General features: G+C 41.2%; 1 protein-coding gene and 1 long non-coding RNA gene across 2 annotated transcripts; both read right to left on the bottom strand.

The window, feature by feature from the left end:
- Positions 1-4,708: 4,708 nt before the first annotated feature.
- LOC115119935 (NLR family CARD domain-containing protein 3-like) lies at positions 4,709-14,921 on the bottom strand. The gene is made up of 6 exons (XM_065024087.1): positions 14,711-14,921; positions 11,596-13,366; positions 11,145-11,318; positions 6,194-6,367; positions 5,973-6,019; positions 4,709-5,555 (listed from the first exon to the last, which is right to left on the bottom strand). Exons 1-6 carry the CDS (start codon positions 14,919-14,921, stop codon positions 5,002-5,004), a joined length of 2,931 nt encoding a protein of 976 aa, XP_064880159.1. The 3' UTR covers positions 4,709-5,001.
- Positions 14,922-23,909: 8,988 nt separating this feature from the next.
- LOC135573925 (uncharacterized) lies at positions 23,910-25,514 on the bottom strand. Its single transcript, XR_010465008.1, has 2 exons — positions 25,196-25,514; positions 23,910-24,229 (listed from the first exon to the last, which is right to left on the bottom strand). It is a non-coding gene; the product is annotated as an uncharacterized LOC135573925 (long non-coding RNA).
- Positions 25,515-27,406: the final 1,892 nt, after the last annotated feature.

The raw sequence follows: 27,406 nt of genomic DNA, 5'->3' as shown, positions 1-27,406 counted from the left end.
GACGTTCAGAACGAGATTGGTAGAAGCAACTGGTTAATTAGCGGCTGCTGTAAAATCGATATTCTGATTTTCTTTTAGTTAATTTGGGAAATAGAAACTCAATAAAAACTATTTTTCCCATGGTGCCCCAGGTTAATGAGTTAATAATTGCTTGATTCAGTTAACTTCATATGGCTGCAGGAGCAGTATTGAGTAGCTTGGATGAAAAGGTGCCCATTGTAAACGGCCAGCTCCTCAGTCTCAGTTGCTAATATATGCATATTATCATTCGTATTAGATAGAAAACACTCTAAAGTTTCCAAAACTGTCAAAATATTGTCTGTGAGTATAACAGACTGTCTGTGAGTATTGCAGGCGAAAGCCTGAGGAAAATCAAAACAGGAAGTGTCTTCTATTTTGAAAACTCCATGTTCCATAGCCTCCCATTGCTCCATTTAAGGGATATCAACCAGATTCCTTTCCCTATCGCTTCCTCAAGGTGTCAACAGTCTTCAGACATAGTTTCAGGCTTTTATTTTGAAAAATTGGCCAGAGAGATAACATCGCGTCAAGTGGTCACGTGAGTTTTGCTCGAGCAACAGAGTTTGGACAGCTATCGTTTTTCCCTCTCCTACTGTGAAAGACATTTGCGGTTGATATATTATCAATTATATATTTCAAAAACAACCTGAGGATTGATTATAAAAAACGTTTGACATGTTTCTGTGGATATTATGGAAACTATTTGGAATTGGTCTGCGTTGTCGTGACCGCTCTTTCCTGTGGATCTCTGAACATGACGCGCCAGACAAACTGAGGTATTTTGGATATAAAAATAGTCTTTATGGAACAAAAGGAACATTTGTTGTGTAACTGGGAGTCTCGTGAGTGAAAACATCCAAAGATCATCAAAGGTAAACGATTCATTTGATTGGTTTTCTGATTTTCGTGACCGAGCTACTTGATGCTAAGTGTACTTAATGTTTTGTCGAGCGATCGATAAACTTACAAACGCTTGGATTGCTTTCGCTGTAAAGCATAATTTCAAAATCTGACACGACAGGTGGATTAACAAAAGGCTCAGCTGTGTATTCCTATATTGCACTTGTGATTTCATGAATATAAATATTTGTAGTAATATTTATTGAATGTAGTGCTATGCTATTCAGCGGTTGTGGATGACAATTATCCCGTTAACGGGATTGCAGCCATAACAAGGTTTAATCACGGAATTAGAAACTTTAATCATTCAATGAACAACAGTCGTCACATTAACTAATACAATGTCGCCATATTAGCACCCCCGTGGTGAGGAATCTAATATAGGAATATGTAAAACATGTATTTTTCGTCAGAGTTTATGATGAGTATTTCTGTTATATGACGTGGCTCTCTGTAATTACTTTGGATATTTTGGAGGCATTTCTGAACATGGCGCCAATGTAAACTGAGATTTGTGGATATAAAGATGCATACTATCAAACAAAACATAAATGTATTGTGTAGCATGATGTCATATGAGTGTCATCTGATGAAGATTATCAAAGGTTAGTGATTAATTTTATCTCTAATTCTGCATTTGTGACTCTATCCTTGGCTGGGAAAAATGGCTGTGTGTTTTTTTGGATTTGGTGGTGACCTAACATAAATATATGTTGTGCTTTTGCTGTAAAACATTTAAAAAATCTGACACGATGGGTAGATTAACAAGATGTTTATCTTTCATTTGCTGTATTGTACTTGCTAATGTGTGAAAGTTAAATATTTCAGAAAAATATTTTAGAATTTCCCGCTCTGCCTTTTCAGCGCGGGAACCCCTAGCCATAAGCGGCACCCCTAGCCATAAGAAGTCGTGTTTGCAGCCTCCAACTCAAAAACCCAAACATTACGTAAATTGAAATAACTGATAATCGTAACAATGAGCAATCCATCAAATGGGTTTCCACCCATTTCCCCTCTAATCAGTAGACCTTCACCCACGGAAAGATTGATCGCTGACCTCCGCAACGATGCAAATCCTAACTATGCTGAGGGGCTGGAAATGTTAGATTTCGATGCCATAAGCAAGAAAAATGCAGACATTGCGATAGATGCTCTTCAAAATAGACCACCAGGCGGAGGCCTGGTGAAGGTTCTCTCCAGTTCAGCTCTCAACTATGCCCACCAGCAGAGCTGGACAGTGCACCAATACCTCTGTGCCCAGCAGAGGCACGAGCAGGAAGCGGGGGAGTTCAAGGCACAAGTGGAGAGAAACAGGGAGCTGACATTGAAAGCCGAAAAGGATAAGCTACTGCTAGCTGAGGAACTGTGTGTGAGGACAGATAAATTGGAAGATCTGTCAAACACTCATAACAAAGAACGCGAACAAACTCTTGACCAAGTCTGTATTCTAAAGGAACAACTCGTTTTAGCCAAAACTAAATACGATGAAGTCCACGCAAAACTAGATGAATCTAACAAGCTAGCTAGAAACCGGTGCGAGCAACTTGATGCCCTGCAAGCGGTTGTGAATGAAACCACTCAAAGCAATAATGTTCTATTCCAAAAGCTGCAGACCAAAGACGATAAGTTAATGAACACAATGACCAAGTTGGAGGACAAACAGCAGAACTCATTGAAGTCGCTGATTTATGAAGGATGAGAAAGACCAGGTGAGCAAGTTGGAAAATGTGACCTCTAAACAAAAGGAGGACATCGCTTCACTGGATCTCTCACTCCACACTCGAGACCTCTCACTGCAAACCATGACAGATAAGTATGAGGCTGAGCGGAGCAAGGGCGACACGTACGTGTCTAAAATAAACACCCTCAACTCTCAGGTGGACTCTGCGATGCATCAGAACACCACCCTTAGGTATCATCTGGAGGAACTCCAGTACAGTGACGTGCTATCGCGGGACAACCAAACCAAGTAACCTAGCTCACAGAGACCGAGATTTCAGCCTCTTTCTCTTGGCCATTCGGCCCACAGTGAATTGGGGCCTCCTCGTCAACACAACCACAGTTTGACTTTTCCTCTTTGCCTTTCGGCCCACAATTCCCCACGGGAGCGTGCAGATGCTCCTTGGAGGGGATCACATTGACAAAATCGTCAAAAATGTCTGCCTCTTTGACCCCGTTCCGGGAAAGCCAAACGACACTGAGACTTTCTTAGCAGACATGGAGGAAGCCTTGGATGGCTACCCAAATGCTATGAATGCAGACAGGCTCTACCTTTTGAAGCGAACATCCAACAGACACGTGACAAGGTTCATCCGTCTACAAGAGCAACACGTGCCAAACGACTATACTAAACTTGCCACGGTTTTGAAAATAGAATTCATTGGTTCTGCGACTCGCAAACACGATAGCTCGTTGGCTAACAATATCAGACAAGCTCTAAATGAACATCCACAAGCCTACTATCACCGGCTTCGTTCAGCTTACTTTGGTATGCGTTTTCGTGCGAGTTATCTTGGACCAGCAGTCAGTTTTTAGGCACGTGAGCTGAAAGTGATAGCAAATGCAGCTACTTGGACACTAGTATTTTACATTATGGAACAAAACAACTATTTATTGTGGAACTAGGACTCCTTGCACTACATTCTGATGAAAGATCATCAAAGGTAAGGGAATATTTATGTTGTAATTTTGTATTTCTGTTGACTCCAACATGGCGGTTACGTCTGAGCGCCGTCTCAGATTATTGCAATGTTAGGCTTTTTCCATAACGTTTAAAAAAAATCTGACACAGCGGTTGCATTAAGAACCAGTGTATCTTTAATTATATGTAGAACATGTATCTTTAGTCAAAGTTTATGATGAGTATTTCTGTTATCTGGCGTAGCTTTCTATAATTCCTCCGGATATTTTGGAGGAAATTCTGAACATGGCATCAATGTAAACCGAGATTTGTGGATATAAAAATGCATATTATCGAACAAAACATAAATTTACTGTGTAACATGTCATATGACTGTCATCTGATGAAGATTTTCAAGAGGTTAGTGATTCATTTTATTTCTAATCCTGCTTTTGTGATTTTATCTTTGGCTGGAAAAAATGGCTGCGTTTTTTCTTTGGTTTGGTGGTGGTCTAACATAAATATATGTTGTGTTTTCGCTGTAAAACATTTAAAAAAATCTGACATGATGGGTAGATGAACAAGATGTTTATCTTTCATTTGAGGTATTGGACTTGTTAATGTGTGAAAGTTAAATATTTTGAAATAATATTTTTGAATTCCCTGCGCCACCTTTTCAGCTGAACGGGGGGGGGGGTGGTGGAGTTCCCTGAGGGGAGCTCCTCGCCGTAACAGGTTTTAAACAACTGTTCCTGTTAAACATGTCTCCCAACTTCATTAACTACTTGGGCTCTACTGCCCACGTTGGGTTGCCAATCTCGACGCTCCGAGAACTTGCAAGCACCGCTTTTGAAGCATCAAAAGCAAGCCGGGCTCTTAATCCAACGATCTCTGATTATGCGTTTCTGTAGGATGGAGTTCCTTTGGCTGATCCTGACTCTCTGCGCCCTGGTCAAAACCAACCCAGCAGACGTAATCACGAACGGACCCCTACGGGAATCGTTCTCCGCGACGACCCAGGACTCCTCATAACTAACTGCAGAGTACACAGGCAGAGAGTGTATGTCAGAGAAGATGAGAGATGCAGAGAATGTGTACCGCCAACACATTCCACCTGCGGCGCATTTGAGTTGGGCAGGGGCTGACTGGACCAGCCAGGTAATTAACACACTAGAGAGATAATCATACCAAACACCCTGGATAGAGAGGTTTACACACTAGAGAGATATTCATACCAAACACCCTGGATAGAGGGGTTTACACACTAGAGAGATATTCATACCAAACACCCTGGATAGAGGGGTTTACACACTAGAGAGATATTCATACCAAACACCCTGGATAGAGTGGTTTACACACTAGAGAGATATTCATACCAAACACCCTGGATAGAGAGGTTTACACACTAGAGAGATATTCTACATTGTTGCTTCAGTGTGTCTGACTGAACATGACCATGATTAGAGTGAAACATCATGTTGTGTTTGACACAGGGACACTGAGGAGTCTTCATACCAAAGATGAAACCCTGGATAGAGGGGCTCAGTGAATGTGGAGGTGAATGTGTACAGGTGGGTCAGTGTGTCAGAGGAGACTCTATAGAAGGACAAAGTGTCTGCTGGCCAGTCCAGATACACTCCTACTCTGTGGGAGCTGGAGGAGGGGACGTCTATGGTAGTGGGATTATTATTGTGCCAAGCAGTGTAACTGTTGTCATAGCAGAACAGACTCCAGGACTTGTCATTCCATCCAAGACAACAGTCCTTAACCTGTCCTCTCCTGCTGATTCCTTTATATGTCACTCCTATACCAGCCCAACTCCCACACCACTCTACCTCCCAGTAACAGCACCCAGTCAGACCCTCTCTACACAGCACCTGTTCACAGCCCTCAAATCTCTCTGGGTGATCAGGGTACGGCTGCTTCTCTCTCCTACGTGTCACCTTTCTGTTCTCCTCAGACAGAGAGAGGAGTCTGTTTACTGTGTTTCGGTCCAGTGTGAGATCACAGACATCTGATGGATGAAACCAGACACAATATTAGAAATCATCATCATTCACATAAGAATGTTAACTCACTTTTCACTAATTCATTTAATGTAGATGTTTCTAGGTTTCAAGAAGATCATGTTATACTGTATGGTAATATAAAACACACTTATTCCCATTAATTACAGACACACACACACACACACACACACACACACACACACACACACACACACACACACACACACACACACATATTTCCTATGCAACAAAAACAAGCCACACACAGACACACACATCTAAACTTTGGTGTCCCTGATTTCTGCTTCTGTAGAACTACAGCTGATATTTAATTTGACCAAGTAAGTAATGATGATGGTGTTTGACTTAACTTGAAATAAGACTTATTCTTAGTCATATTCTTCACAGCAGTCAACACTCACATTTTCTAAGTCCAGGTTTCATTGTGTACTCTCCGCCATGTTCCACACTGTAGTGGTAAGCAGAAGATCATACAGTCATTGACGGATACACCTGAATTCTCTCTCTCTCTCACACACACACGCATATAACTTTGCCCAAGTGTCGGTAAGAATGTTTGTCTTAACTAGCCTGATAAGTCAAACATGTCTGATATGAACATTGACATAAACCCTCTACATACTTAAGATTCTCCAGTCTGCAGTGTGGATTCTCCAGTCCAGCAGAGAGCAGTCTGACTCCTGAGTCTCCTGGGTGATTGTAGCTCAGGTCCAGCTCTCTCAGGTGTGAGGGGTTTGACCTCAGAGCTGATGCCAGAGAAGCACATCCTTCCTCTGTCACTTGACAGCGTGACAGCCTGCAAAGAGTAAAATCATATTAAAATCACACTGATATTCTTTGGTGGTGAATATAGTGGCAGTATATTTTTTTCTACATTTTCAGATATATCAGTGTCCTGAAACCTGCCATATCTATTCATAAATGAATGTATCATTATTATAAATGACAAATTATCAAAGTATTGCCTGCAGATAGAAACATGTATAGTACAAATATTTGAGTAGACTGACCAGACCAGTTTAAAAAGCAGTTTCAGTCAAAAGACAGACAGTGAGGTGTCAGATTTAGATTGTATTGAGTATACAGTCCACACCATATCTATTTTGACAGTGAAGCTAACATTTTAAATGTGTCTCTATAACCCAGGATTTTGGATTTCAGATCAAATGTTTCATATGAGGTGACAGTATATAATGTCACCTTTTATTTGAGGATATCTGTTTCACCATTTAGAAAAAAAAGAAGCAATTTATGTATCTAGTCCCCCTATTTGAAGAAGGCCTAAGTATTTCGACCAGATCATTAAAGTAGTCAAAAGTTGAGTATTTGGTCCCATATTCGTTGCACCCAATGACTACATCATGCTTGATTTGGTTGTGTTTTGGGTTATGTGTTGCCCAACAGTAACCAATAGTAATTGAATGGTGGATGATGACTGAGTAGACATTTCTAAATACCAGTAAATTAATCCCAGTGTGTTTGTGGTTCCAGTGTGTTTGTGGTTCCAGTGTGTTTGTGGTTCCAGTGTGTGTGTGTGGTTCCAGTGTGTGTGTGTGGTTCCAGTGTGTTTGTGTGGTTCCAGTGTGTTTGTGGTTCCAGTGTGTTTGTGGTTCCAGTGTGTTTGTGGTTCCAGTGTGTTTGTGGTTCCAGTGTGTTTGTGGTTCCAGTGTGTGTGTCCAGTGTGTGTGTGTCTAGTGTGTGTGCGTCCAGTGTGTGTGCGTCCAGTGTGTGTGTCTAGTGTGTGTGCGTCCAGTGTGTGTGCGTCCAGTGTGTGTGTGTCCAGTGTGTGTGTGTCCAGTGTGTGTGTGTCTAATGTGTGTGTGTGTGTGTCCATTGTGTGTGTGTTTTGTGTGTTTGTCCAGTGTGCGTGTGTCCAGTGTGTGTGTCCATTGTGTGTGTGTGTGTGTGTTCAGTGTGTGTAAGTGTGTGTGTGTCCAGTGTGTGTGAGTGTGTGTGTGTCCAGTGTGTGTTTGTGTGTCCAGTGTGTGTGTGTTTGTCCAGTGTGTGTCCAGCGTGTGTGCTCTGTTGCGCCTTCGTCACCATGCTGTCTGTGTGGGTGAACAATTTCAGTTTGTCCGTGATGTTTACGTGAAGGAACATGTTTAAATGTTTTGGTCGCTTCGGCCACGGAGAAGGAGAGGGGTACCCTGCAGTCCTTGGAAGCTGACTGCATCGGTGTCACTGTATTATCTTCAAAGCGGGAAAAGAAAGTGTTTAGCTTGTCTGGGAGCAAGACGTCAGTGTCCGTGACGTGGCCTGTAGACCTCATATGTAGGCCACATATGTCTTGCAACTCCACTTTGTCCCTATGCCGAATAACTACACTGTTTATATTTGGCCATATTTCCCGACCATGGTTGAATGTGGTGGTTCGCGCTTTCAGTTTTGAGTGAATGCCGCCATCAATCCACGGTTTCTGGTTGGAGTAGGTTTTAATAGTCACAGTGGATACAATATTTACAATGCACCTCCTAATAAACTCACTCACCGAGTCAGTGAATAAATCAATGTTATTGTCTGAGGCTTCCTGGAACATTTCCGTGTGATCAAAACAATCTTGAAGCATGGATTCTGATTGGTCAGACCAGCATTGAAAGGTTCTAGTCACGGGTACATCCTATTTGGGTTTCTGCCTTTTGGATGGTAGGAGCAAGATGGAGTCGTGGTCAGATTTGCCGAAAGGTGGGCAGGGGAGGGCCTGGAAGTTAGAGCAGTGATCCAGTGTTTTGCTCGAGCGGGAACTGCAGTCAATGTGCTGGTAGAATTTAGGTAGGCTTGTTCTCAAAATAGCTTTGTTAAAATCCCAACCTACAATAAATTCTGCCTCAGCATATATGGTCACCAGTTTACATAGAGTCCAGTGAAGTTCCTTGAGGGTTGTCGAGGTATCTCATTAGGCTGTAACTAATCAAAGAGAATTACCTTGGGAGTTAATGTGGTTGGCATTTGATTGTAAGGATTTCTAGGTCGGGTTACAAAAGGACTGTACGTTGAACTGATTACACCATGAGTTGTTAATCATGAAGCATACACCACCGCCCTTCTTCTTACCAGAGAGATGTTTGTTTCTGTCGGTGTGACGCATGAAGAAACCTGTTAGCTGTACCGACTCGTTAACTGTTAGTTCTACCGACCCAGAGTGAGCTATGTTTCTGTGAAACAGGTAATGTTATAATCTCTTGGACTGGACATTGGTGAGTAATATGTTCAGAAGCGGTGGGTGATGTGCTTGCCTTCTAAGTCTGACCAGTAAGCCCCTCAGTCTGCGTCTCCTGTGGCAACGTGTTTTTGGGTGGGCCTCTGGGATTAGATCCAATGTCCAGGGTGGAGGTTCGAACAAATGATCACTTCGGGAAAATCATATTCCTGGTCGTAATGTTGGTAAGTTGACGTTGCTCTTATATCCAATAGTTCCTCCTGACTGTATGTCATAAAACCTAAGATTTCCAATGTACAAATGTAAGAAATAACATATAAAAAAACAAATTACTGCATAGTTTCCTAAGAACCAAAAGCGAAGGGTGACCATCGAGAGTGTGTGTGTGTCCACTGTGTGTATGTCCAGTGTGTGTGTGTGTGTGTGTCCAGCAGGTGTGTCCAGAGTGTGTGTGTCCAGTGTGTCTGTCCAGTGGGTTTGTGTGTGTGTCCAGTGTGTTTTTGGTTCCAATTAGTGTGTGGTTCCAGTGCGTGTGTGTTTCCAGTGTGTGGGTGCAGTTTGTGTGTGTCCAGTTTGTGTGTGTCCAGCATGTGTGTGTGTGTCCAGAGTGTGTGTGTGTGTCCAGAGTGTTTGTGTGTGTGTCCAGTGTGTGTGTGGTTCCAGTGTGTTTGTGGTTCCAGAGTGTGTGTGGTTCCAGTATGTGTGTGGTTCCAGTGCGTGTGTGTTTCCAGTGTGTGTGTGTTTCCAGTGTGTGTGTGCAGTATGTGTGTGTCCAGTGTGTGTGTGCAGTATGTGTGTGTCCAGCGTGTGTGTGTCTGCTCAGTGTGTGTGTGTCCAGCATGTGTGTTTGTCCAGTGTGTGTTTGTATCCAGTGTGTGTGTGTGTGTGTCCAGCGCGTGTTTGTGTGTGTCCAGTGTCCATTAGCCAATAACAGAGGCTACAACAAAACATGCTAACCTCTCACCATTACCAATAACAGAGGCTACACCAAAACATGCTAACCTCTCACCATTACCAATAACAGAGGCTACAACAAAACATGCTAACCTCTCACCATCACCAATAACAGAGGCTACAACAAAACATGCTAACCTCTCACCATTACCAATAACAGAGGCTACAACACAACATGCTAACATCTCACCATCACAAATAACAGAGGCTACAACAAAACATGCTAACCTCTCACCATCACCAATAACAGAGGCTACAACAAACCATGCTAACCTCTCACCATCACCAATAACAGAGGCTACAATAAAAACATGCTAACCACTCACCATTACCAATAACAGAGGCTACAACAAAACATGCTAATCTCTCACCATTACCAAAAACAGAGGATACAACAAGACATACTAATTTTACATTACATTTAAGTCATTTAGCAGACGCTCTTATCCAGAGCGACTTACAAATTGGTGCGTTCACCTTAAGACATCCAGTGGAACAGCCACTTTACAATAGTGCATCTAAATCTTTTAAGGGGGTGAGAAGGATTACTTTATCCTATCCTAGGTATTCCTGAAAGAGGTGGGGTTTCAGGTGTCTCCGGAAGGTGGTGATTGACTCCGCTGTCCTGGCGTCGTGAGGGAGTTTGTTCCACCATTGGGGGGCCAGAGCAGCGAACAGTTTTGACTGGGCTGCGCGGGAACTGTACTTCCTCAGTGGTAGGGAGGCGAGCAGGCCAGAGGTGGATGAACGCAGTGCCCTTGTTTGGGTGTAGGGCCTGATCAGAGCCTGGAGGTACTGAGGTGCCGTTCCCCTCACAGCTCCGTAGGCAAGCACCATGGTCTTGTAGCGGATGCGAGCTTCAACTGGAAGCCAGTGGAGAGAGCGGAGGAGCGGGGTGACGTGAGAGAACTTGGGAAGGTTGAACACCAGACGGGCTGCGGCGTTCTGGATGAGTTGTAGGGGTTTAATGGCACAGGCAGGGAGCCCAGCCAACAGCGAGTTGCAGTAATCCAGACGGGAGATGACAAGTGCCTGGATTAGGACCTGCGCCGCTTCCTGTGTGAGGCAGGGTCGTACTCTGCGGATGTTGTAGAGCATGAACCTACAAGAACGGGCCACCGCCTTGATGTTAGTTGAGAACGACAGGGTGTTGTCCAGGATCACGCCAAGGTTCTTAGCGCTCTGGGAGGAGGACACAATGGAGTTGTCAACCGTGAGTTGTCAACTAATCTCTCACCATTATCCTCAAATAAAAGGTGACATTCTGGACTGTCACCTAATATGAAACATTATATCTGAAATACACAATGCTGGAGCATAGCACCAAATTTAAAACTGTAAGCTTCACTGTCCAAACACATATGGTGTGGACGTTGTGTGTTTGGTAAACACATGTGGATCTGGTGAACAGTTATGGTGAACAGTTCTGGTGAACTTGTTGACCAACAACAGGAATTCTGACCTCAGAGTCTCCAGTTTACAGTGGGGATTCCCCAGTCCAGCAGAGAGCAGCTTCACTCCTGAATCCTTCAGGTCATTGTTACTCAGGTCCAGCTCTCTAAGGTGTGAGGGGTTTGACTTCAGAGCTGAGACCAGAGAAGCACAGCCTTCCTCTGTGATTCCACAGCCTGACAGCCTGACAAAGAGATCATCATGACTTCACAAACACGCTGTTGATTTAACGAGTAGCGTAGAAGGACAATGGCAGATGCATTTGGTTTATTCTCTCAAACAACATATACATTAATCATCCACCTCCTAGAATTGTATGGTCAAATTGTATTACTAATTTGAAAATTAATGCATTGATTCAGTATGTTTATCAAGAAAATATTATATACAATCGATATTTTTCCCTAAACTTAATATTTCTTCCTGATGAATAGTTCTTAAATGTAATTTTATTTACTCACAGAACAGCCCTGGAGGCTTTGACCACTGGCAGTAGCCTCCGAAGACCTTCTTCTGATCTGGAGTATTTATTCAGGTCAAACACATCCAGCGCCTTTTCTGAAGTCAGCAACACAAAGACCAGAGCTGACCACTGTGCAGGTGACAGACTGGGTTTTGAGAGAATTCCTGATCTCAGGTAGCCTTGGATCTCCTCCACTAGAGAATGGTCATTCAGTTCATTCAGACAGTGGAACAGATTGATGCACCTCTCTGGAGAGGGATTCTCCCCGATCTTCTCCTTGATGTACTTGACTGTTTCTTCATGGGTCTGTGAGTTGCTTCTTGTCTTTGTCAGTAGACCTTGTAAGTGCTTCTGATTGGACTCCAGTGAGAGGCCCAGAAGGAAGCGGAGGAAAAGGTCCAGGTTTCCCGTCTCACTTTGTAAGGCTTTATCCACAGCACTCTTGTAGAAAAAAACTTCAGGCTCATCTTTTGTTTGTAGTTTGTCCATTAGATTCTCATTGTTGTTGATAAATGTGAGGAACACATATACAGCAGCCAGAAACTCCTGAATGCTCAGATGCACAAAGCAGTACACCTTGTCCTGGTACAGTCCACATTCCTCTTTAAAGAGCTGTGTGCACAATCCTGAGTACACTGAGGCTTCATTGACATCAATTCCAGCCTCTTTCAGGTCTTCTTCATAGAAAATCAGATTGCCATTCACAAGCTGTTGAAAAGCCAGTTTTCCCAGTGACAGAATGCTATCTTGATTCCAATGTGGAGCTGTCTCTTCATTCCCAAGATACTTTTCATTCCTCTGTTTGGTATGAAACACCACAAGGTGTGTGTACATCTCAGTCAGAGTCTTGGGCATCTCTTCTCTCTTATGTTTCAGCATGGGTTCAAGGACTATTGCAGAAATCCAACAGAAGACTGGAATGTGGCACATGATGTGAAGGCTCCTTGATGTCTTTATGTGTGAGATGATTCTGCTGGACAGGGACTCATCACTGACTCGCTTCCTGAAGTACTCCTCCTTCTGTGGGTCATTGAACCCTCGTACCTCTGTCACCTGGTCAACACACACTGAGGGGATCTTATTGGCTGCTGCAGGTCGGGTAGTTATCCAGAGGAGAGCAGAGGGAAGCAGATTTCCCTTGATGAGATTTGTCAGCAGAACATCCATTGAGGTTGACTTTGTGACGTCACAACAGATCTTGTTCTTCTGGAAGTCTAGGGGCAGTCGGCACTCATCCAGACCATCAAAGATGAACAAAACTTTGTACTTGTCGAAGTTGGAAATTCTTGATTGTTTGGTTTCCATTGAGAAGTGATTGAGAAGTTCAATCAAAGTGACTTGTTCACCTTTCATCAAATTCAGCTCCCTGAAAGGGAATGAAAATATAAATTGGACATCCTGATTTGCTTTTCCGTCAACCCATTCCAAAATGAAATTCTGCACAGAGACTGTTTTTCCAATGCCAGCAACTCCCTTTGTCAGCACAGTTCTGATACGTTTGTCTTGTCCAGTTAAGGGTTTGAAGATGTCTTTACATTTGATTGGAGCCTCTGGTCTTGCTTGTTTCCTGGTTGTTGTCTCAATCTGTCTCAGCTCATGTTCATTATTGACCTCTCCTGTTCCACCCTCTGTGATGTAGAGCTCTGTGTAGATCTTATTGAGAAGTGTTGGGTTTCCTTGTTCAGCGATCCCCTCAAATACACATTGAAACTTCTTCTTCAGATTAGATTTGAGTTCACGTTGGCAAATCACATCAAGCTCATCTGAATCTAGAAATAACACAGAGGATATTAATATAAAGTCTATTTTAATGCCTACATTATTGTAGGACTGTTATAAAGTTGTACATTATAATAATTGATTCCCTTTATTCTTAACTGACTGTATAAATGTGTAAATGTTTTCATATTGCATTACAGACTGGTGTGACTGATTCTATTATTATTGTTGATGTTATTATTAACTCTAATCACCACAACACATCTGATGAGGTCAATAGTGGTGGGTGGCAGGCCACCTAGCCTTGTGGTTAGAGCGTTGGGCCAGTAACCAAAAGGTTGCTAGATTGAATCCCCGAGCTGACACGGTAAAGGTAACAACCTCAGCAAGTCATTTAATGTAAATAAGAATTTGTTCTTAATTGTATTTATTTTTTATTTCACCTTTATTTAGCAGGTAGGCCAGTTGAGAACAAGTTCTCATTTACAACTGCGACTTGGCCAAGATAAAGCAAAGCAGTGTGACAAAAACAACAACACAGAGTTACACATGGAATAAACAAACGTACAGTCAATAACACAATATAAAAATCTATATACAGTGTGTGCAAATGTAGTAAGATTAGGGAGGTAAGGCAATAAATAGGGCATTGTGGCAAAATAATTACAATTTAGCATTAACACTGGAGTGATCGATGTGCAGATGATGATGTGCGAGCAGAGATACTGGGGGTGCAAAAGAGCAAAAATAACAGTATGGGGATGAGGTAGTTGGGTGGGCTATTTACAGATGGGCAGTGTACAGGTGCAGTGATCGGTAAGCTGCTCTGACAGCTGATGCTTAAAGTTAGTGAGGGAGATATAAGTCTCCAGACTCAATGCTTTTTGTAATTCATTCCAGTCATTGGTAGCAGAGACCTGTAAGGAAAGGCGGCCAAAGGAGGTGTTGGCTTTGGGGATGACCAGTGAAATATGCCTGCTGGAGTGCGTGCTACGGGTGGCTGTTGCTATGGTGACCAGTGAGCTGAGATAAGGTCGGGGATTTACCTAGCAGACACTGGAGCCAGTGGGTTTGGCGAGGAATATGTAGCGAGGACCAGCCAACGAGAGCATACAGGTCGCAGTGGTGGGTAGTATTTGGGGCTTTGGTGACAAAACAGATGGCACTGTGATAGACTACATCCAATTTGCTGAGTAAAGTGTTGGAAGCTATTTTGTAAATGACATTGTCGAAGTCGAGGATCGTTAGGATAGTCAGTTAATTGACTTGCCTAGTTAAATAAAGGTTAAATGTATAAATAATATCATTGAGTTACACAGCTACTTTAGCTGTACTTTAGCTACAGCTTTTAAATGTTATAAAACAGCATTCAACATGAGTCAGACAGCTCTTACCTTTCTCCAATGTGTCAGCAAGCTCCTTCTGGTTCATTTTCCTCAGGATGTGCAGTGTGATCTTCAGAGCCCCCTCTCTAGCACTGCTCTCCTGCTTCTCATCTTCAGTGTCCACCACTTCCTTTTCCTGCTTCTGACTCTCAAAGCCTTCTGGGAGTTCTGGACTAAGAATCCTCTTGAACATCTTCAGCTCGTTCTTCACAAATGTCATAATATTCTCTTCGAGCAACTGAAAAAAATAAAGTAAAAAAGTTAAGGAAGAGACAAAATGCTTTCTCATTAACACATTAATGAATGATTGACATATCAACTTGACTTGAGGTAAACAAATACAAATGTACATAACAGGACCACATACACTGAATATGGAGGCCAGGTCTGTTTGATGACTTTGGGAAGACTGACCAATGAGAATCTCTGACTCTGATCCCTTGTGTTGGTTTCTGTGGACAAAACACGTCTCCTCATCCAGGGAGTACACACACACACACACACACACACACACACACACACAGGGAATGTTCTCTTTGTTCAATTTTGTTTTAGGACTATGAAAATGGACAAAATGATTAGAATATGGATTATGAAAACAACAAAAATAAATGGGAAAATTATAGAGAAATTACTAGAGACAGTGTTGTTTAACTCACTGACCATGACCCATGAGTTCTTCTTACCTTTGTTCAGTAGAAAGGTCTCCCCCTCTAAACATTATAGGACAGTTCATAGACTTGTCACTCTTCATGGACACACAGCTGGTTACAGGGGAGGTTGGTCTCTCCTGCTTGATTGGTCTTCAACATAACAGAGACAAACATTACATCTCTCATCTACTCTGAGCTCAGATGGGGAAACATATGAACAGTTTCATTACAAAACACAATCAGCTTTTGTTTCTTAAAGACATTTTGAAAGAGATTGGTGTTTTCTCACTATCTATTCATGGCATGGGGTTGTTCAATGACAGACTTGTATTTGTTTAAAATCTTTCACTTGACAGTTTCAGTTCAGAGAGACAAATAATCATGTTATTTTGCAAAATGCTATATATCTGCCTCACTCTCAGAGAAATCAGTAGTACTGCTAGGTTTTACACAGTAATAATATATATCTGCCTCACTCTCAGAGAAATCAGTAGTACTGCTCAGTTTTACACAGTAATAATATATATCTGCCTCACTCTCAGATAAATCAGTAGTACTGCTAGGTTTTACACAGTAATAATATATATCTGCCTCACTCTCAGAGAAATCAGTAGTACTGCTAGGTTTTGTGTCAAATGTGCGAGGATACATTTGTGACATCAAAATAATATATATTTTTTTAAATGATTAAATACAGTAATATGAGATCTGTATGTAAAACATTTACTTTTGAATTCAGCAGATGTGTTTATCCAGGGCCTGGTTTCCCAAAAGCATCTTAAAGCTACGTTCATCATTAAAACCTTTGTAGGAGCATCATTAAATCTTCGAGCTGTTTCCAAAAACCATTGTAATTAACGTTGCACTTGAAAACGCTCGTCATCTACCTCCTGCCTCAGACCACTAGAATAGCTGAGTGCATCTGTCACGACTTCTGCCCGAAGTTGGCTCCCCTGCATGTTCGGGCGGTGCTAGGCGGTCGTTGTCACCGGCCTACTAGCCGCCACCGATCCCTTTTTCGTTGTATGATTGTTTTGTCTTATTAGTTTCACCTGTGTCCTGTTGTATGTGCTTAATGAGCTTCCTTATTTAAATACGTGTAGCCGCCTTTGTTTTGTGCGGGATTGTATCTGTGTTACGTGTGTGCGCGTTTCTGGACCTGGCACCGGCACCGTGTGTTTTGGGCGGTCCACATTATTATTGTCCGCGTGTTTTGGGCTTGTTATTTTTTGTACCGCATTAAAGTGCACCTTTTCCCAGTGGAACTCTCTGCGCCAGATTCCTTCCTCATCCACCTAGTCCCGCGTGACAGCATCGTTAGATTCTATTTTTCCCTTCCGCGTGACTTTATACACAGAAGCATCGAGCGGCATCTCAGCTAAACATAGAATCACATGGTTTATCCATCTCTTTGTGACTGCAGATAAATTCAGAACAAAGTTGACTACAAATACAAGGTTGCAATGTCCTTGCATTTGATAGAAACAAGCGATGTATAAAATGACGCTCAAATGAAATCAGAGACGACTGCATTAAATTATAAAACAGTGGGCTATAGGCCTATTTCAATCATATTGAAATACGGTTCATGTTCAATTGATTTCTATTTTGCTACTTGTAGACTACGGTCTGTAATTTGTCTCAATATATTTTATGATGTGTAGCCTAACGCAATGATGTGTCACCTGTGCTCCCTCTCCGGCCTCTAGGTCACCAGGCTGCTCTTGTTATGTGCACCTTGATTACCTGCCCTTTGGTTCCTTCCCCAGGTGTCATTATTTCTGTTTCAGTTTCATATCTGTGTTCGTGTTTTGTTTGGATTCATTCATTAAATGTATTCACTCCCTGAACTTGCTTCCCAACTCCCATGTTACATGAGGTGCCAAATCTGGGATTTAGTGCATTTTTATTGGGTAAGCATTAGAAAGGGCCACCTCGATATTTGCAGCCATAGGGGATAATATTTCTCTAAATGCTGATCCGTCATCAGTATTGTGAAATAAATACAATGTTAAGGAAATATTTGAATGGAGAAAATTGATCTGAGAGCAGCGCTCCTTTTTTTCTATCCTGTCAGCATTGATACATGATCCACCAGACGTGATACCTTGTAGTGCTGCGGATCCAGTTTCTACTGGGATGACTGAGGATATGAACTCTGACCTGTTCAACAGACGTGATACCCTGTCCCGAACCTGCTATTTCAACCCAATTGTATTTCTCACATGTGCCGAATACAACAGGTGTACACTTCACTGTAAAATGCTTACTTATGAGCCCTTTCCCAACAATGCAGTTAAAAAGTAAGAAAAAATAGCTAAAGAAAAAAAAGAAAATAGTAACACGATAAAATAACAATAATGAGTACTGAGTCAGTGTTGAGTCAATGTGCAGGGGTACCAGGTAGTTGAGATAATAATGAGGCTATAAGGACTACCAGTACTGAGTCAATGTGCAGGGGTACCAGGTAGTTTTAATAATTAAACTATAAGGAGTACCAGTACTGAGTCAATGTGCAGGGGTACCAGGTAGTTGAGATAATAATGAGGCTATAAGGACTACCAGTACTGAGTCAATGTGCAGGGGTACCAGGTAGTTTTAATAATTAAACTATAAGGAGTACCAGTACTGAGTCAATGTGCAGGGGTACCAGGTAGTTGAGGTAATATGTACTTGTAGGTAGGGGTAAAAGTGACTAGGCAATCAGGTTAGAGATTACATCTCCTCATCCAGGGAGTTTACACACACTCATTCACTCACAGACACACAAACACACACACAGGAAGGGAACGTTGTGTTTGTTCAATTTTGTTTTAGGACTATGAAATTTAAAAAAAGGATTTGGCCTATGGATTATGAAAACAACAACAATAAATGTGAGAATGTGAGAGGAGAAATGACTAGAGACAGTGTTGTTTAACTCACTGACCATGACCCATGAGTTCTTCTTACCTTTGTTTAGTAGAAAAGTCTCTCTCTCTACATAATATAGAATGCATCATAGACCAGTCACTCTTCATGGACACACAGCTGGGTACAGGGGAGGCTGGTCTCTTCTGCTTGGTTGGTCTTCAACACAACAGAGACAAATATTACATCTCATCTACTCTGAGCTCAGATGGGGAAACATAACAAGAGTTACATTCCAAAACGCTGTGTCCACTTTCAGAAATGTTGGTAAATTATATTTGATTGCTTATAGAAATTATTAAATGACTTCCAGGCTTAAAAAGTGGGTAATTTCCACTTAAAAATGCCAGACTTGATTTGATGAAAAATAGATCAATAACAAAACAAAGCAAAATCTAGAATACTTATATAGAATGTACCCATAATGTACCCATGTACCCATCTGATTTAAAAATGTTTTAGAATATACATTCTTAAATAACATTGTCAGCTCACCTCTTAGTTTTGGTGTCATGTCCCCCAGAGAGACTCATTTTAGAGGCAGGGCCCTCCTCCTCTCTCTCCCCAAAGAGCACTGACCCCTAAACAGACATCCAGCATGTTGGGTGTGGTTAACACCGTGACAAATAATTATTGAACGTCAATTGTTCTCTTTTGTTCATTATCTTTTAGATATTAAACATTTACTAACAGACACATCCATACAGTCGGGTGATTTAATTCAATGACTTTTTCTAGCCCAATTGAATCCCAGAGCTGACATGGTAAAAATCTGTCGTTCTGCCCCTGACGGGCCGTCATTGTAATAAATCATTTGTTATTAACTGACTTGCCTAGTTAAATAAAGTTGAAATAAAAAATAATAATACAATTCAGATAACCTTTTTTTATTTTTTTATTTCACCTTTATTTAACCAGGTAGGCTAGTTGAGAACCAGTTCTCATTTACAACTGCGACCTGGCCAAGATAAAGTATAGCAGTGTGAACAGACAACAACACAGAGTTACACATGGAGTAAACAATAAACAATAAACAAGTCAATAACACAGTATAAAAAAATTAAAAAATAGTCTATATACATTGTGTGCAAAAGGCATGAGGAGGTAGGCGAATAATTACACTTTTGCAGATTATCACTGGAGTGATAAATGATCAGATGGTCATGTGCAGGTAGAGATACTGGTGTGCAAATGAGCAGAAAAGTAAATAAATAAAAACAGTATGGGGATGAGGTAGGGAAATTGGGTGGGCTATTTACAGATGGACTATGTACAGCTGCAGTGATCGGTTAGCTGCTCAGATATCAGATGTTTGAAGTTGGTGAGGGAGATAAAGGTCTCCAACTTCAGCGATTTTTGCAATTCGTTCCAGTCACAGGCAGCAGAGAACTGGAAGGAAAGGCGGCCAAATAAGGTGTTGGCTTTCGGGATGATCAGTGAGATACACTTGCTGGAGCGCGTGCTACGGGTGGGTGCTGCCATCGTGACCAGTGAACTGAGATAAGGCGGAGCTTTACCTATCAGGACTTGTAGATGAACTGGAGCCAGTGGGTCTGGCGAAGAATATGTAGCGAGGGCCAGCCGACTAGAGCATACAAGTGGGCAAGATGATTTAGCAGTTTGCTTAGTTCAAATTGACAGATTAATTTATTTAACATGAATAGCAAGGCGATTTAGAGGTATGAAGTGCTTCTGTTGCCCAGTAGCCTGCTGCAATAGGCTACTGAGGATGGGGTCGTAATTTCAATGAATGAATCGAATATTAATACTATGGTAATGAACTGAACAGGTCTATGAATCTAATATTAATACTATGGTAATGAACTGAACAGGTCTATGAATCTAATACTATGGTTATGAACTGAACAGGTCTATGAATCTAATATTAACACTGTGGTAATGAACTGAACAAGTCGATGCTTGTCAACAACAGCCAGGGTTTTATTACCAGTAGCCTAATCTGACTGAATGTTACCTTCAATCTAATGCATTCTAACATGCTGATCAGCCATTGAGATAGATGTGTTACCATGATCACACTTGATAACTTCCAATTGAATTAACTAAACATGGACATTAATAGTTGCATAATAACACAAGGCTACAACAACAATAAACTGAAGTTACAGGATATTTATTAAATCAGTTTACCAGCTCCAGGTAGGCTACACAAGTGGCACAAAACGATTTACAACGACTCCAGTCATTTCAACATATTTATAGTATAATGGTAGCCTACAGTAGCCGAGATGGGCATGAAGATGAATAGGCTACTTGATGGCCAACAGATGTTTCATTCTCCACATTTAAAGTCAGTTTCATTGTGGAGTTTTTCTCATAACAGAAGCACATGATGGAGTTCCAGAATTTCCACTCCAGAGACCCAATAACTGAGCATGCGTAAAAACAAGACACCAGAACTGAGCATGCCTAAAAAAAAGACACAATAACTGAGCATGAGTAAAAACCTCCGCATGATATGGTTTTCCATCAGCAAAGTCGACATTAATACGCAGTTTAAACCACCTTCAAGTGAATTATCTAACGCGCTCTAGAGAACCTAAAGTAGATTTCTTGTGATTTGTCACCTTTATGACGACCCTCCCACTGTCTACCGTATTCTTTCTCTTTGCTCTTGTTTTGCAGTGGGCGGTGCCGGGAGGGTCCTCAGCATGCACCTCTTCCCCATTCATTGTGCCCGGGTGTGTCCCAGGATAAATACACCACTTCCCCATGCAGACACCTTTATAGATTTTGTTGTGGTATTTTTGTGGCCTTTTGTTTGTTTGCTTTGGCACGTTTCAACACCCCCGCATTATCACATTTATGCTTGGAAACACTCATTTACACTACTGATTACACAAACCATTGTTAATTGTATTTAGGTTACTTTATTAATAAATATATTTTGTTATTCCTTGTCTCCACGTTGTCTCCCTTCTGTTACGAACTTTGAGCCGGTTCGTGACATCTTATCTATTGATGGCATCAGTTCTAGAGCGTTAATATGTTTTATGGAAAAAGGGTTGTAAAATAGGTGTTTCCATAATGACAATCTAAATAGCCTACCTTATAACATGCAGGGCTACTGATTAGTTTCCACTTTGAAAACTGCTTGTTACGGAGTCTAGTTGATAGGTTATCGGTTATCGACTAGCTGGGCTGTTCCCCGGACTCCGTGTGTTGGACCTTGTACAATGTTTGAACAAGGCTATTGAACTTAACATTTGTGTCTGTCTGTATTCTTGGTATCTTCCACTAGATGGGATTAAACAATTGCTGTAACTAGACTTTACAACAACAGTGGCCACATTTACATGCACACCAATACCCCGTTATTATTCGTAATAGTCAAATATTATGTTTTTAAATTGATGCACCTACACATCTTATCCCATTTACTGTTGATTCTGCCGTCTGCTCAGGCTGTTTCACATATCGTGTTGTGTGAGGATGTTCTCATCTGATTGTCAAAAAAAGTAACTTCTTAAAGTAGGCTACCTGTGCAGTTTGATCCATTGTAATAATTTATTTAACTGATACTCTGTACTGGACCGTATAGCCTGCTGGCTACTTTTACCACTAATTTAGATACATTTCTGCTTATAATTTTCCACATTTGGTAGGCCATTTGTTTGTCAATTATAGTTTGATACATGCAGCTTCTCTTCTGTCAAAACTTGTTGCCCCAGAATACTAAATAAAGTAGTGCTCTCCAGAATAATGTTTTACATCGATAGAATGAATGCATTAGTAATCTACTAGTTAACACTGATAAAGTTGACCATTGAGTTTTAGTTACCGGGAGAAAACACAAAAACTCCATAACAGTGGAAAGATTGGTCCTGTGCAAAATGTCCAAATGTCATAAATTTGAACGGTTTTAAGGAAATGAAAAGCTGAGAAAAAGATGAAACACGTTTCTGATAAGGTTGAAAATACTGTCTGCTTGCATCATATTGTCAAAGAGAACACATTACACTCTCATTCACATAATCTCAAGAGATACTGAAATAAATAATATTTATCCACCCCTGTTCCCCAGACTAAATTAACATTTGTTGTTTCATTTAAATGCAACAAATGCATAATTCTGCAGTTCATATTATATTAGTTTATAGGCCTACAGTCAGTGTCCAGGTTCCAGTTACTATTCAATTTAACCCATATGAATTTAAATGTAATATTCTGTTTATTTATGGCTACAGGGATACTTGTGAACGGGATATCAAAGGTGCATGTGTGACATATTTAAAATGTAGAGTTTCCATCAACCTCACTCCCGATGCGCGCAACGTGGATATCAGAGAACACCGCAGTTCCGGCAGAGTAGTGGGTGAAACCATTCACCTCAGAAAGAGGGGTGATATGAATAACGTTTTCTTTCATTATGTGTTGTCGAATTCATAAAAAAATATTTGCTGCCATTGTAGTAAGGTTGTTAATACGAGAGGTCTTCAGACTTACCATTTTTGTATTATTTTCCTTGAATGAACAAGTAGTGTGTTTTGAGTGCTTCTCCCCTATTTTGAAAGTTAGTCTGCCTGCTGTACAATCTGATATATTCTGAGAGCACGTCTCCTTCTGCTGGACATAAAAACTGTTTAAAACTGTATAACACTATAGTGTATTTGGAAAACTGGTTCATATATCGCAAAGTCAATAGCGAATGTGACTATGTATATATTTATGTTGTATTTAAGCATATTTCTGCAAGTTAATCGTGTCTGCTAGTTTAGCTAGCTAGCACCGTCAATCAGTGCACTGTAATATCACGCTAGCTGTTGCTTGCAGGTGATTTATTGGTAATTCAAGACTTCTTTATTGAAATATTAAGTGAATGTTTATGTTTTTACTACCTTAAAAGGTTTATATTAAAAGGGTTGTACTTGTGCTCTGTATTTATGGATTAATGTCACTTCACATTGAGGTCATGTAGCATTACTGTTGTTCCTGTTTTAACAGTTATCTTGTGTCCTATTTAGCCATGTATCATTACTGTTGTTCCTTTCTAACAGTTATCTTGTGTCCTACCTAACCAGTGTGTCATTACTGTTGTTCCTGTCTTAACAGTTATCTTGTGTCCTACCTAACCAGTGTATCATTACTGTTGTTCCTGTCATAACAGTTATCTTGTGTCCTACCTAACCAGTGTATCATTACTGTTGCTCCTATCTAACATTTATCTTGTGTTCTACCTAACCAGTGAACGTGTGGCTGTGACCGTCCTGTCAATGCCTGTGCTGGTGACTAATTTTACATTTACATTTTAGTCATTGAGCAGACGCTCTTATCCAGAGCAATTTACAGCTGTCCCTGGTGACTCCTGGGCCCTTATTCATAAAGGAAGTGTCTCAGAGTTGATCAAGGATCAGGTCCCCCTCTCCATGTAATCTGATTCATTAGGATCTAGGATGTCCCTCCTCTCCATGTAATCTGATTTATTAAGATCTAGGATAAGGTCCCCCTCTCCATGTAATCTGATTCATTAGGATCTAGGATCAGGTCCCTCCTCTCCATGTAATCTTGATTCATTAAGATATAGGATAAGGTCCCCCCTCTCCATGTAATCTGACTAACAGAGTGGAAAGTGATATTAGGGGTACACAGAAAAATGCAAATGAAATAATATGAATAAACAAATGAACGATTGAATGAAATTTTATTTTCGTGTCAAATGAGAAACCCTGAGATAAACATAAAACCATATAATTCAAAAGCTCCTCCGCCATCTTTACCAGACGTTTCACTGATAACATGTAGGACTACTGATTAGTTTACACTTTGAAAACTGCTGTCTGTCAGCAACTCAGCTCAAGTAGCAGTTCTACTAAATAGCAATATCTCATTCCAGGTATTCATTCACATACTCTGTTCTTTAGAATAGATTATTGTTCAGAAATACTTACTTATTTGTCAGTCATCTCCATGTAGTGTTTTCTGCTCTGTTGTCTCACCATGGATCCTGTTCAAAATAACAACTTTACTTTCTGTTTCAGCTCAGCCGCTCCCGAGTGGTGCAGAGTCCCACCTCTTGTGTTACTGCAGTGCCTGGTTAGAATCCAGGCTGCATGATTGGGAGTCACATAAGGCTGGCGCACAATTGGCCTAGCGTCAAGTTTTGGCCAGGGTAGGTCGTCTTTTTAATACTGTCACAGGTTTACAGCAGAATCATTATGATATAAAAAGCTAAACTGATCTGAGTTCACCTCCTATGAATACTGTCACAGGATTACAGCAGCTGACAGTTGCAACTTCATCGCTGCTAACTCAAACTACCTTGGTATAAATAAAGACAATATATGTAAATATTAAGAAGTATGGGGCGCCAGGGTGGCCTAGTGGATAGAGCGTTGGACTAGTAACCGAAAGGTTGTAAGTTCAAATCCCCGAGCTGACAAGGTACAAATCTGTCGTTCTGCCCCTGAACAGGCAGTTAACCCACTGTTCCTAGGCCGTCATTGAAAATAAAAATTTGTTCTTAACTGACTTGCCTAGTAAAATAAAGATAAAAAAATATATATTTATATAACTTATAAATCACGAATCTTGAGGAGTATGTGATCGGATGTTATAGACCCCCATCTGAACCGTTCTTTCCCCATGCTGCCCTCACCAACTGACCATCTGGCCCATAGAGACTAAATGACTATGCACTCTACGCTGCACACCGCATCAACTGGGATGTGGTGGAGGGTAAAACGCGCGTACGCACCTTTTAATTTGTAAAATAGCGTTTACTCAACTTTTTGTATTTTGTTATTATCGTTTCCCACTTATCATGCGTTCCCAACGTTAAGTCTACATTCCATCGTGGAAACCGGGCCCAGGTTGGTCAGCATGATAGAGAATCATATCTCAAGCCTACTCTGTCTATTGAATGTCTGACTATGACCTAACTTTATAATAGTTATATGTAGCCAAGACTTACCAGAGTCTGCCCGTCTGTCCTTCAAAACAAGACATTTTTCCCACTTCTAATGTTGCCGAGAAATGTGCGCTACAGTTTCAACAGCATTTCTCGGGAAATCACGTCCCCCCTGGCGTCACTGGTGTACGGTAAAATACTGACAACAGAACCCTGTGAGATCTACTAACTAGTAATAATATGTCATTCCAGGTATTTATTCTCTAACTCTGTCCTTTATTGTTCACAAATACTTTATTTGTACTTTTCTCAATATAGTGTTTTCTGCTCTGTCATCTCACCATGGATCCGTACAAAATAACAACTTTACTTTCCGTTTCACTCAGCCTCCTCCCCACCCTGATTAAAAAGTGTTTTATTGGTATCTTCCACTAGATGGCAGTAAACACCTGCTGTAACTAGACTTTACAACAGTAAGGGTTTGGTTTCCTGGTCCTGGTGACTCCAGGGAAGAATCTCTGGTCAGGTCCCCCTGTCCATGTAATCTGATTCTGAATCATTATGATCTAGGATCATGTCCCCCCTCTCCATGTAATTTGATTAACTATTATCTAGGATCAGGTCCCTCCTCTCCATGTAATCTGATTCATTATGATCTAGGATCAGGTCCTCCTCTCCATGTAATCTGATTCATTATGATCTAAAATCAGGTCTTCCTCTCCATGTAATCTGGTTAATTATGATCTAGGATCAGGTTCCCCCACTCCATGTAATTTGATTAACTATTATCTAGGATCAGGTCCTCCTCTCCATGTAATCTGGTTCATTATAATCTAGGATCAGGTCCTCCTCTCCATGTAATCTGGTTAATTATGATCTAGGATCAGGTCCCCCCTCTCCATGTAATTTGATTAACTATTATCTAGGATCAGGTCCTCCTCTCCATGTTATCTGATTCATTATGATCTAGGATCAGGTCCCTCCTCTCCATGTAATCTGATTCATTATGATCTAAAAGGCTAAACTGATCCAAGATCAGCTCTCATACTCTTTATGAATACTGTCACAGGTGACTCCTCAAGATGATTTAGTTATAATCTATAAGAATCAACTTGTATCATTCATTGAACTGCTTTGCCATGAACAGATGTGAGGTCTTAACTTAAAGGTTCTATATAGACCTCATGGTCATTTTAATGGGGTTGAACATCCATCCCATCAGATTGTGTAAAGGATTTTATGAGTTCAGAAAAATACTGACTTGGAAGGATCTCTCTGACCTCACCCTGCTGAAACACACTCAAGTAAAGACCACATAGCTACAGTTACATGCTTTTTTTAAATCAACTTCTACAGCCAATGTATGGACTGGTATTCATATGAATCAGTAGAATATACAGACTAGTTAGGCATCTCCCAATAGATGGACCCCACTCAGAACTTACAGCAATGCAGCATCTTCAGTAACCCAGTATTCCAGACACTGATGCTGCTGCTGCTGCTCATCGCTCTCCTTTGGCTTTGATTGGCTACTTTTTGTCCATTGTCTGAAAAAGCCCATTGTGGTGAAATGTCGAGGAGTGCATTTTGAGAAATGGACTTTTATTCTTTTTGGAAACGTTTAAATGAACCACATGGATTCTAACTGGGGACTCAGCTAAAACTAGATACCAACAGTGGACAATTCCCAGCAAAAGCATGGAGCTCCAACTGTCAAGAGGAGAATAGGGGGAGTATTTCCCTTGGAGAACCCAGTGTGCAACACTGAAGAAAAACATATTGGAGAACAACAACAATCCCAATCTGAAGGTCTCAAGAAAAAGAGGAATTGTGAAAATCAGGACCACCATTCTTCCTCCTGCACCATCTATTGTCCCTGTATGAATATTAGTTGGCATCCAATTGAAGAACATACTGCTTTATAGATCCCAGCCTTACAAACAATTGTTTGGGCCTTACTTTGAGCACTTGCACTGGGCCTCAATTGGGTCTCCATGTGTCAAGCATTACAGAGAAACACCCTCTAGATGACAGCAGAGGCTCTTGGATCAACCCTGTCTAACCACCAGTTTAGTGACCTTGTTCCATCAATATGCCCATACTACTTCACAACCGATTTGAGGTCTTGACCAGCAATGTCCCATTGGGCTCAACCAAGCTGAGAGTGAGGTTCTAGAAAGAGGACTGACTTTCATACCAACTCCTAAACAGGTGGACTGGGAGAAGCTCCGGAGGGGATCTACACGTCTATAATAAAATATAGAAGTTATCAGA

This window comes from Oncorhynchus nerka, linkage group LG11, assembly GCF_034236695.1.
Source record: "Oncorhynchus nerka isolate Pitt River linkage group LG11, Oner_Uvic_2.0, whole genome shotgun sequence".
Classification (NCBI taxonomy): Eukaryota; Metazoa; Chordata; class Actinopteri; order Salmoniformes; family Salmonidae; genus Oncorhynchus; species Oncorhynchus nerka.
This window is presented reverse-complemented; position numbering and strand designations above follow the sequence as displayed.

What these genes read in the sequence shown, in the direction of transcription:
- LOC115119935 (XM_065024087.1), bottom strand. Translation starts at nt 14,921, where the DNA reads ATGACATTTGTGAAGAACGAGCTGAAGATGTTCAAGAGGATTCTTAGT. An exon ending in AAAGCCTCCAGGGCTGTTCT is followed by an intron (nt 11,319 to 11,595) that starts GTGAGTAAATAA and finishes TCTCTTTGTCAG; the next exon opens with GCTGTCAGGCTGTGGAATCA. An exon ending in TGCAGACTGGAGAATCTTAA is followed by an intron (nt 6,020 to 6,193) that starts GTATGTAGAGGG and finishes TTACCACTACAG; the next exon opens with TGTGGAACATGGCGGAGAGT.